Below are 11740 nucleotides of genomic sequence, written 5' to 3'. Positions count from 1 at the left end.
GAATAATTAAGAGTGGACAAAAGCTGAAAATGCTGGTTTGTTGTGTCTTTCCAGTAAATAATATTGGGATTTTAATCATTTACTGGCATTGGTTGTGATTTTTGATTAATTAAGAGCAAACAAAGCACATGATGCAAGAAGTTTTTATCACCTATTGTTCTTTTTTTAAATTGACTTATTATCTGTTTATGTTTACAGATTCCTACTGATTAATATGGGGATATGAATTATTTACTTTTTTATTTTTTTATTAAAAACAGTTAAAAGAGCAAGGAGCTAAATTTTCATACATACTGTTTTTGTTTTTTTTACTGAATATTTTGTTCATTTTTGTCTACTGTTTAATGTTGGGATAATAATTATTCTGATGCATTATCTTATTTGTTTGATTAAGACGTTTTGTCACCATTGTGGACATTTCGGCCCCCTTTAGTTTTTGTTCATTTTACAAGTTTCTACAATTACTGTTGTGATATTAATAATTTACTTACTTTCTATATTGTTAGCCTCATAGCATAATTGCCTACGTTATATGACTTAAAGAGCCAGTGACATTAAATTTTCATGATAAATCCATAGACATTTATGGAAAGGAAACGCTGATCAAATATTTTAAGTAAATTGATGCCACTGAAGTGAACAGTTGTTGAGATATATAGTCATAAATTTCACTAAAAATGCATTTCCAGACTACTCCTTTACGATTTTGTTGCACTCTTTTAAGACGTCACAGGGGAACCCCAGCACGTAAATTGACTGCCGCTACAATGGTCAGCTACACAGACGGCAGCGAAGAATATGATATTTCTTTAGATATATATCAGTCACGTTCACAGAGAGACGCAGCAGAGTCAGGAGAAGATAGTCAGGTTTCATCAGATGGCAGAGCACAAATGCTGCGGCGTGCAGACGGCCATCTAATTCGACCACAGTCTATTTTTGCATGAATCACCACACCAACAGGAAACATCAGGATTTTCGAAATAATTCACAGTATATCTTGCTATATTAATAAATAGGCACATATATTTATATATACACGTGAATATATTAGCTGTTGTTAACATTAAATCAATTAGATCAGTTACTGGGTTAACTAAGGTGTTATAAACCGAGCAATTAAACATTAAATGCACCAAACTAAGCAACAAATATAGCTTTGCTGCACTCAGTGTACTCACCTATTGTAGAAAAAAACACATGAAGGTATCTGAATACAATTAGAAAAAATGAAGAACTGGTTTAGTTGTTTTGGACTTGCCACCTCATTTATCACTGGCTTTTATTGAGCGATCTGCATACGGTTCTTGGAGCTCTTCCGGGCTTCGCAGCGGGCCGGACCGCCGCAGATAGAGTGTAAATAAAGGTTTACAGTAAATACAGCTGAGTGAAACAAGCAGAGGCTAAGTGAGCAGCATAGAGCAGTAGCAGCAGACCCAAGGGATGATTCAAGATCTGAAGACACTGCTTGGTGTCATTTAAAATTTTTTTTATATCAGAATCTTTAGAGAAACTTTAATTTAAATATATTGTATCTGTGTGTAATTTATCTTAATTTAATAATATTTATTATCATTTTGGATTATTATTATTATTAATAATAATGATAAAATAATTATTTCAGATTTTAAATTATTAACAATAACTGCGGATATCTAAATGTACTTTTGCAACAAGGAAGTGTTCTTACCTGCTAAGCCGTTTAGCAACAGCAGCAACAACCTTTTCTTTGGCGATCTTTTCCGGTCAGATGCACTGAACAGCGTGGCCATAGGCTCTGCTTTAACATTCTCCTTTGTCTGTCAGATAGTCCGACCTCTGACGTCATTTGACTTGTAAAATCAGAGGTTTCTTGTTCGATGCAGTCCTCTGATCACAACTGGCTGTGCCTAGTGGGACCAGCCCATCTGTCCCTCATCAGTTTTCCAGCTCTGATCCAGGCAGCTCTGATCCTCTTCGCTTCAGGAAAATAGTGCAGACTAATAGCTGCTGTCGTAGTATTGCTGCCACCACCAGCAATGCACTGTTTCACCATATTTACGCTGTTTTTAACGCAACTTTGATTTAACCTGAATAGTTTATGACGCAGTTTATACCCACCCTTGGAAGCTGACATGACTTTAGAAAGCTTTACCATTGGCGGTTGCACAGAGTCATAGGGTGAAAGGAAGCGGGAACAGACTCAGCGCTTGTGCTATAGCCGACATAAAAACCACACGGAGGGAGCCCAGATGTCAGTCCAAGGGCCAATTTCAGCGTAGCGGTGACAACTTTCAGTGTAGCGGCCTGCTACTCTGAAATGTGCTGGCGAGAACCTTATAAAGATAATCAAAAGCACAAGATGCAAAGTTGGCTCACTTATTTTTTTACTATTTTACTTCATTTTCTACCTTTTTCCTCTAGTGATATGAATAATTTACTGGCATTATTATCTATTTAGAGATAAATAAAAGCAGAAATTAAAAAGTTAGCTCACTTAATGTCACTTTTGATTTCATATTTACATTTTAATCAGTTTAACTAAACAGCATATATGTAATCCTTTCTCTCCAGCTATGTTGAGTTCTCCCGGGGCCGGCCTGAAGAATGCCATCAGTACAGTCGGACCTGGCCAGCCAAGTGCCACCGCCATCAACAGCGCTCCTACACACATTGACCCTAGCTCTATGCAGAGGGCCTACGCCGCCCTGGGCCTCCCTTATGGGGATCAGTCCCCTGCTCAGGTCCAGGGTCAGGGTCCGGCTCAGCAGAACCCCCAAGGCCACCAGCAGCTTCGAAATATGAACCCACTCGGTATGAAACTGATTTAAATCATTTTGTTTTTTAACAAAATGATTCAGTCACTATACATGTATGTAAACTGTTGATGTGCGTTTATCAGGCACTAATCAGATGAACCAGATGGCAGGAGGCCTGGGATCCCATTCCTCAGACCAGGCTGGTTTGCACTCTGACTCCTCTCTCCCTTCTACACTCAACAAGTGAGTCTTGTTATTATTTCTCTTATGACTAAACATTGATGTTTTTTTTGGTCTCTGTCCATCTTCTGCTTCTTTCATGAAATGTGTCTGAAGAAAAAAATATCTATGTTCAATGTCTGTCTTGCAGTCAGCTACTGCCAGATGGATCAGTAGTAGAAGGTATGGGAAATCTGCCCGCTGCCACCCCTCTCTCTGCTACTGGGGTAAGAAAATCCTGGCAAGAATACGTAACTCAGGACCTGCGCACCCACCTGGTGCACAAACTGTAAGTCGAGCGTATAGGCAAGTGTGCCTTTTAGAAACCTAAACATATGTAATGGTTCAGCAGATAAATTCAGCTTTTTATCCTGCAGAGTACAAGCCATATTTCCCACCCCAGACCCTGCAGCACTGAAGGACAGGCGAATGGAGAACTTGGTGGCTTATGCACGTAAAGTTGAGGGAGATATGTATGAGTCGGCAAACAGCAGGGTAATTAAGTGTAATACTCTTAGTCACAATGCTTTTAGTCATTGCATCTCAATCATTGCTTTTTTTTTTTTTTAGCTTTCTTCTGATCTCATGGTTTTCTCGTCTTCTTATTAGGATGAGTATTACCATTTCCTGGCAGAAAAAATTTACAAGATCCAGAAGGAGCTGGAGGAGAAGAGACGCTCACGGCTGCAGAAACAGCCCATCATGGTCGGTGCGGCTGGACCCCAGCAGCCTGGTATTGCTCAGCCCAACAGCATGGGCCTAGGGCAGTCCGGTCGACCTCCAAGTTAGTACCAAGAACTTTTAAGACCAGGGTTTAACATCGAAGTTGGTTCAACTATTTGCATTCTTTTCATTCTACTAAGAGCAACATTTAATAAAGCACCTTTCTGTCCTGCCTCCTTGCAGATGGGCCTGCACCGATGCCCAATTTGCCAAATCAGATGATGAACCGTATGCAGGTGGATCAAGGTATGTCTTTGTTCTCTTAGTAGATGGCAGTTTGTATCTAGAAAAAAGAGGATTTCTATTTTACCCTTTTCTATAAGATCTAGTGGTTGTATCTGTTTATAATAAATATCAGAGCTGTAGTTGTAAACTCTGGGTTGGTAAAGCTGTTTTGTAATGCCTGTGTGATTGTTACCTTTAGTGCCTTTGCCAATGCAATTGGGCATTGAAATATTAAATTACATCAACTCCCCTGAAGAGGTATGTAATTGTACATAAATTTGTTCCCACAGGAATCAGTCAATTTAACCCAATGGCAATGCAGAATGCGCAGATGCCTCAGGCACCCCTGGGAGCGAGGGCTCCTTCCCCAATGAGCAATCCACAGCAGATGAACATGAACTCTGTTCCAGTGGTGAGATTGCTTTCCAATCTTTTTTTTTTTTTGCCCTTAGGCACGTATTGTGCGCAATTCAAACAGTTTTAATACATCATGGGACTTCTTTTTTTTTTCCATTTGAGAACAAATGTATGAAAAGTTATTCCTTTAAGTGGGATTTGTTTTTCCTCCATTGAGTAAGTGCACTGGAAGATTGGACTTTTCTACATGTTTCAGTGTTGTGCTACTGCAGTTAAACATGTATACTATGTCCCAATTCAGGGGCTGCATCCTTCGAAGGCCGTATTTGTAGGCTGATTGCGGATTGCGTCACAGCGCGGCGACGAAGGCTGTCTCAATTCATGAAACCTTCAGAGACTCCTTCAAATGCGGCCGACAAATGTGTCCTCCTTTTGCCCAATTTGATGGATGGGTTGTGAGTATCCTTCGCGGTCCATCATTTCCCATGATTCATTGCGAGTTGAAGCGGATTGGTCAAGCTGGGGAAGCCATGGCAGACCAAGAGCTGTGAATAAATTGTGAAAAATTACACTTTCATTGACACAAATTAACTTCTGCAATGTTTTTAGCGCGGGAATATAACTGTAGATGTGAAATATTTGCTTGATTTATCGAGACATCGCTTAATTTCAAACGTGCTCTGCTCCCGCCGTAGTAACTGCCTCGTCAGCCTTCCTGGCGGTGACCCTGGACCGTCCCAATTTGCACATGCTCACTTCCGGCCTCCGTGGTTTTAGCGGTCGACGAAGGATCCAGCCCCTGAATTGGGACATAACCGTAGGGTTGGGCATCGTTTGAATTTTAACAATTCCAGTTCCGATTCAGATTCCTCATTTCGATTCTGGTTCCCAGCAGTTCTCGATTCTTATTCTTTTAAAAGGCAGTGTCAAAAAACGTTGACATGGTTTACTCTTCAGTTTGTTGCACCAACATCTTTCCCTTGAATGCTATGGTGAACGGAGTAGCACACCAGAGTCTGGTTAACGGCCTGCCTAATGTTGGCAATTTCAAGTTTGTCTAAGAAAAAAAACAGGTGGACTAGTATTAGCTGGGTATTTGCATTTGAGTTGACCCACCGTTTTAGGTCGAGTATAACTTCTCAGCTGCCTCAGTGTTGGTATAAGATGTATATTTTTTTGTTTTACTGACCTGATTCTGACTGCAGTGCGGTGCTAGGCTGAGGTTCGGAACCGGAGGAAGGCCGCGCAGCAAGTCAGAGACGGGTTATTCTGTTACTTCTGCACCATGAATCCAGAGTTGTTCAGTCATGATGGTTTCATTATATGATCTTATTGTAGGTGTTGCACATAGCTGGCTGGTCATTTCGTTTATTAAAGTTAAGCCACACTTTAGATTGTCGCCACACACTGTCCATGGTTGCGCACGTACTTCATGCGGATTCTTCTTCATTGGTGTTTGGCGGCTTCTTTTTCCCGTCTGCGGACTGGGCATCAAAACTTGTCATGGAAATTAAAAAATCTGAATGGTTCCGCGAGAATCCAAATGGTTAGTCCTGGTTCCAATTGATTCTCGACACTCAATGCCTCACCCTAAAAACATGAAATCTTTCTACTCCTTTAGCAACGAAGTGTGGAGGGTTTTGTACTCACCAAATGTGATAAAACCAGTTCCACTACCTTGAAGAAACTGTGGAAAAATCAGTAAAAAAAAGTTTAACTTGGTCCTAAAAAAATAAAGTGAAGTAAAGCCTCTCACTTTATTTTCATCATTGATCTAATAAATATTGAAGACAATGATAATATAACATTTAAGCCATTTAATCACTTAAACTTGAATTTAAAAAACTTTATCGTCAAGAAAATTTTTTTTTCCACCACTAGTTGCCTTTATTTTTGGTATTTTGCCAAAGTCAGCAGACAGGAAGTGGAGAGGAGAGAGGGGTAAGACATTCAGCGTAGGTCTCTCGGGTAAGGACTCTAACCCGGAACGACTTTGTCGAGGGCTGAAGCCTCCGTATCTTCTTATTGATTGCGAAATGTTCATCTGTGTGCAGTAAAATGTTTTTGACAAATAGGCTCCTAAATAAGAAAATTTGTTTGCTGTGGTTCACATGGGCTTTTTTAAGTTTTGCATGCACAGATGAACCGTGATAACATCAGTATTGGACTGCCTGCTGTAAGGTTTCCTAAGGTCTCAAAAAAATCTCATTTTTGTTGTCATTTTCCAACTCTGGATAGGTATTAAAAAAGAGAAACTGAGTTTCCAGACCTGCATAATAAATAAAAAAATATATATATATTTGAATACTAATACATAGTTCATTTTGTTAAGATGGCTTTCTGAATCTGAACAAAAACTTGTGTTTGTTTTTGTCCAACTTATATATTTGTGAGTTACTGAAAGGAAGCCCACAGAGACTTACAAGCCCCACAATTATTTAAAAAATCAGTTTCTGCACATTTTTGGCCTCGACACCCTCGGCCCGATGATTCTTAAAAAGGACCTGGTTTAGATGTCAGTCACAACTATTAGACATTGTTTTCTTTTCATTTTTCATACATGCATCACAAATTACAACCTGTAATATGTGATGCATGTGATCTGTAATCAGTCGGAAATGCTTTTGATTTTGAAATGGGTTTAGGTGCTAAAAAACACTGTGAAATAGCCCTGTATCACACTTGTAATCGAAAGCCAAATCAAGGATTGTGGTATGTTTATGAATTGTTGAACATAAAGGCAGTAAAGTCAAACTTGGCAAACAGTTGTTCTCAAATGTTCAAAACTTCAGGAAAGATGTAGAATTTTTAAAGGAAAAAGTTGGGATGTGTCCTGGTTTTTGTTGTGCTGAATTCATTCTTTATGTGAAATGTTTATCATAAAGAATTTTGGGGAATTATTGCAAATAATTATAAACCAATTCCATGATTGTGACAGAGATATTTACCATTTTAAAAATAAGGAACAATTTAAAATGGGGAATAATACTAAGCCTTATTTCTCCCTTTATAGTATTTTATTACAGTTGCTTTTTTTAAATGTATTTTATTTATTAATGTATGTCGTTTTGTTCTACAGTTATGGTGGCAGCAGTATAGTCTAGTATTTTCTAGAAAAACCCAGCTGGTCCTTCTTCCTGTTGTGATGTGTTTGCATCATCTCTACCACTCCTCAGATGGGCATGTCCCCCTCAAGGATGCCCCCGAACCAAGGCATGATGGGTAATCATGCAAATAACATGGTGTCTCAGCCAGCCTCCCAAGGCCAGTACCTGCAGCAGGGTCAGTATCCTGGTGCTGCAGGTGGAGCCATGAATGTGAATATAGGCATGGGGCAGACCATGCCACAGGCTGCTGTTGTACAGGTAAGATGATCTGCGATGCCGTAGGGAACCCTTTATGATCTGTGAGTTTTTCTTGTGATTGTGGCCTTTTGTCTATTCGTCCATGGTCTGCTTTATAAATGTTTTGCCATGCTAATAGTGTGCCCCACTGTTTCCAGCAACAGCAAACCTCTAACCTCCCTCTGAATGCACTGGGCTCTCAGCTGCCCTCTGGGCCCACCACCCGGGGCACCCCTCCTCCACCTAACGTCAGCCAGCAGCAGCAGCATGCTCCCACACAGGCCCAGGTGCCACCCCAGCCCTCCACTCCCGGCTCCACAGTAGGACCCTCCTCCAACCCAACCCACATTCCAAGTAGCCTTCCTCGTCCTCCTGCAGCTATGAGCACTCCTCCTGACCCATCCCAGCCTGTGACACCCTTGCAGCCCCCATCTGAACCCCCCAGCCAGATGCAGCAGCCCACCTCTGTGCAGCCACAGCACCCCAGTACACCGGTGAGATCCTTATTCTTCCTGAATGCTTAGAACTGGCTTATTCCTCCGCTGGTTTAAATTCGGTTTCCTGTCTGGACTTTTGATTGCTCTTTAAATGGTCTCATCATTCATCTTTATCTAGTTCAGTGTTTTGGGTTGTGATCATTTTTGTTCTTTTAATTCCTTAAAGTTATCTCAGGCTGAAGCTGGTATCGATAACAAAGTGCCCACTCCTGGCTCCGTGGCTGAACTGAGCTCCCAGCAGGCCCTGCCTGACATGAGCAGCTCTGAACTCAAATCTGAAGTCAAAGAGAAAGTAGAAGAGGAGGAGGACAGCAAGTCTGGGAAGAAGCAAGATGATGTAAAGATGGAGGTATGTAGAGCATGTTGCAAATAAATATCAATGCACAATAATAGTTTTAGAGCACAACTGTAAAGATAAATGTGGCTTTTGTTTCTTTTTAAGCAGCAGGATGATGAAACCAAACCCTCCCTGGTGAAGAAGGAGGAAACAGATGCAGCAGAACCAAAGCAGGAACCGATGGAGACTGAAGAGAAGAAGCCAGAGGTGAAGGTAGAACCCAAAGAAGAGGAGGACAATGCGTCCAACAGCACATCAGGCACTTCCACTGCTCAGAACCGCAGGAAAAGTAAGACCACTGATCCCACTTTAATGTTTTATTTGACATTGACATTTTGGTAGCGATATAATTTAAGAAATGCACCAGTCAAAATTTTTTGAGCAGTTTCTGATTTCCCGTCTTTTGTAAAGCTTTAACTTTTACTGATTCTGTTCGACTGATTTCCCCTAAACTAAAAGAAGACAGAAAAAAGTCTTGTTTTTTTTCTTTGTCTTCCTGCCATGGGCAGTCTTTCATTAACGTTGGCAACAAGGTCCATGTCATACCGCTGCACTGCGTGAGAGCAGTTAGTAATAATAATAATAATAAAAGTCAAAATGATAACAAAGTTGACATTTTAATTCAATATGGAGTCAAGACACACATCCGGAAATGTCTTATAAAACGGAAGGAATTTAAAATAAAACTGATTAATATCTCTCACTGATACTGAAAAAGGCGGCCTTTCGTTGCCCGTCACTTACTCACAGCAGCCACTCTGAAGATTGTTTTTGTCAGTGCAGCCTGGTAGCGCTCAGGTTTGATGTGTTTACTTATTGACAAGAAGACCCGATTTCTGATTTTTCAGCACATCACGGGTCAGGACCGATTAAGCTAAAAATGGGCAGATTCCAGTCACCTGCTGGTTTTCTGTGTTCATTAAGATTTGTTCAATATGTCCGTCTTCAAATAAAGGTGGTGAATGGCATTAGGGCTGCAACGGTTCTTCAATGTAATAGTATCTAGACTATGAACATTTCTTAAGGTAACATTTTATGATGAATGTGCCTCAGGTAAATATTTTTTTATACAACTGCAATGCACCATGGGAATGCATATATTTTTTTAAATAACTTTTTATGTTTTGTACTGTAACATTTGTACAAATTTGAACAAGGCCTAATAAGTAATGGGGGCGAAGTGACCAACATCTTGACAGTGACGAATCTGAGTAAAGAGCAGTTTATTACCTTTTAAGGGATTTGGACTACTTCACTTAAAAAATCTAAAATATTTCTAATACTAATATTCTTAAATACACTTTTTCTGATTTCTGAAAGATTTAATTCTGCTGCTGAAAAGTAACTTTGACCCAATCTAAGGTGGTCTACAAGCCAAATTAAGCCATCAATAAACCCTGAATTTTGCTTGTTTTCAGTGGAAGCTGTGTACAGAAATGTTTTAGCGGTAGTTAAGGAGGTTGTTGATGTTGAGTTCCACTGAAGAGTTATTTCCCATCTAGTCTTCAAGCCGGAGGAGCTGAGACAAGCCCTGATGCCAACTCTGGAAGCCCTCTACAGGCAGGACCCTGAGTCCCTGCCCTTCAGACAACCTGTAGACCCCATGGTGCTCGGCATTCCTGTAAGTGTCAACAGTTCTTCTGCATGAACTTATTTATCCCACAACACCAAAACTTATAGAACTGGGAACGCTTTTTCCTTCACCCCCAGTAACGTTCTGTGCCAAACTCTTCCTGCAGGACTACTTTGACATAGTGAAGAATCCCATCGACTTGTCCACCATCAAACGCAAGCTGGACACGGGTCAGTATCAGGAACCGTGGCAGTACGTGGACGACATCTGGCTCATGTTCAACAACGCCTGGCTGTACAACCGTAAAACATCACGTGTCTACAAGTACTGCACCAAGCTGGCTGAGGTGTTTGAAGCAGAAATCGATCCCGTCATGCAGGGTCTGGGCTACTGCTGTGGCAGGAAGGTGAGACAGTGACACAACCAAAAAAGCCATTTTTTATGTACTTTTTTATTAAAAGCATGAAAATATCTTGACACTTGCAGTGCTTTGATAAAGTATTAATATCCCTTGAACTTATTCGAATTGTATCACATTACAAGAACAATCAATGTGTTTTAATGGGATTTTATGTGATAAATCAACAAAAAGTAATGCATAACTGCAAAGGAAAATATATGTTTGTTGCCTATTTGCATATAACCTCTCTGCTCTGATACCCCAAATAAAACTCTGCAGCAACCTACTGCCTTTAAAAAATAACCTGTCTAATAAAAATACAAACACAGCGGTTCTGTGAAGGCCCCAGATGTTTGTTAGAGAATATTAGTCCACCAAAAATTGAAAGAGTGCAGACACTACAGACAGATCATGTAAAGGGAACATTTTTCAGAGACCCAGCCAAGTCTATGATAACACTGGAGGAGCTGCAGAGATCTACAGGTCCTTCTCAAAATATTAGCATATTGTGATAAAGTTCATTATTTTCCATAATGTCATGATGAAAATTTAACATTCATATATTTTAGATTCATTGCACACTAACTGAAATATTTCAGGTCTTTTATTGTCTTAATACGGATGATTTTGGCATACAGCTCATGAAAACCCAAAATTCCTATCTCACAAAATTAGCATATTATTAAAAGGGTCTCTAAACGAGCTATGAACCTAATCATCTGAATCAACAAGTTAACTCTAAACACCTGCAAAAGATTCCTGAGGCCTTTAAAACTCCCAGCCTGGTTCATCACTCAAAACCCCAATCATGGGTAAGACTGCCGACCTGACTGCTGTCCAGAAGGCCACTATCGACACCCTCAAGCAAGAGGGTAAGACACAGAAAGAAATTTCTGAACGAATAGGCTGTTCCCAGAGTGCTGTATCAAGGCACCTCAGTGGGAAGTCTGTGGGAAGGAAAAAGTGTGGCAGAAAACGCTGCACAACGAGAAGAGGTGACCGGACCCTGAGGAAGATTGTGGAGAAGGGCCGATTCCAGACCTTGGGGGACCTGCGGAAGCAGTGGACTGAGTCTGGAGTAGAAACATCCAGAGCCACCGTGAACAGGCGTGTGCAGGAAATGGGCTACAGGTGCTGCATTCCCCAGGTCAAGCCACTTTTGAACCAGAAACAGCGGCAGAAGCGCCTGACCTGGGCTACAGAGAAGCAGCACTGGACTGTTGCTCAGTGGTCCAAAGTACTTTTTTCGGATGAAAGCAAATTCTGCATGTCATTCGGAAATTAAGGTGCCAGAGTCTGGAGGAAGACTGGGGAGAAGGAAATGCCA

General features: G+C 40.8%; 1 protein-coding gene across 1 annotated transcript in view; it reads left to right on the top strand.

The window, feature by feature from the left end:
* Nucleotides 1-11740, top strand: part of LOC124864572 (CREB-binding protein-like) — a 52696-nt gene that overhangs the window by 28187 nt on the left and 12769 nt on the right. Inside the window, exons 6-18 of the mRNA XM_047359408.1 lie at nucleotides 2554-2793; nucleotides 2882-2981; nucleotides 3109-3246; nucleotides 3335-3452; nucleotides 3567-3741; nucleotides 3864-3926; nucleotides 4196-4317; nucleotides 7439-7627; nucleotides 7765-8100; nucleotides 8270-8452; nucleotides 8549-8729; nucleotides 9943-10061; nucleotides 10180-10419. Of these exons, the coding sequence (XP_047215364.1) occupies nucleotides 2554-2793; nucleotides 2882-2981; nucleotides 3109-3246; nucleotides 3335-3452; nucleotides 3567-3741; nucleotides 3864-3926; nucleotides 4196-4317; nucleotides 7439-7627; nucleotides 7765-8100; nucleotides 8270-8452; nucleotides 8549-8729; nucleotides 9943-10061; nucleotides 10180-10419 (2204 nt within the window). The remainder of the gene's footprint in view (nucleotides 1-2553; nucleotides 2794-2881; nucleotides 2982-3108; nucleotides 3247-3334; nucleotides 3453-3566; nucleotides 3742-3863; nucleotides 3927-4195; nucleotides 4318-7438; nucleotides 7628-7764; nucleotides 8101-8269; nucleotides 8453-8548; nucleotides 8730-9942; nucleotides 10062-10179; nucleotides 10420-11740) is intronic.

This window comes from Girardinichthys multiradiatus, chromosome Y, assembly GCF_021462225.1.
Source record: "Girardinichthys multiradiatus isolate DD_20200921_A chromosome Y, DD_fGirMul_XY1, whole genome shotgun sequence".
NCBI classification, from domain to species: Eukaryota; Metazoa; Chordata; class Actinopteri; order Cyprinodontiformes; family Goodeidae; genus Girardinichthys; species Girardinichthys multiradiatus.
This window is presented reverse-complemented; position numbering and strand designations above follow the sequence as displayed.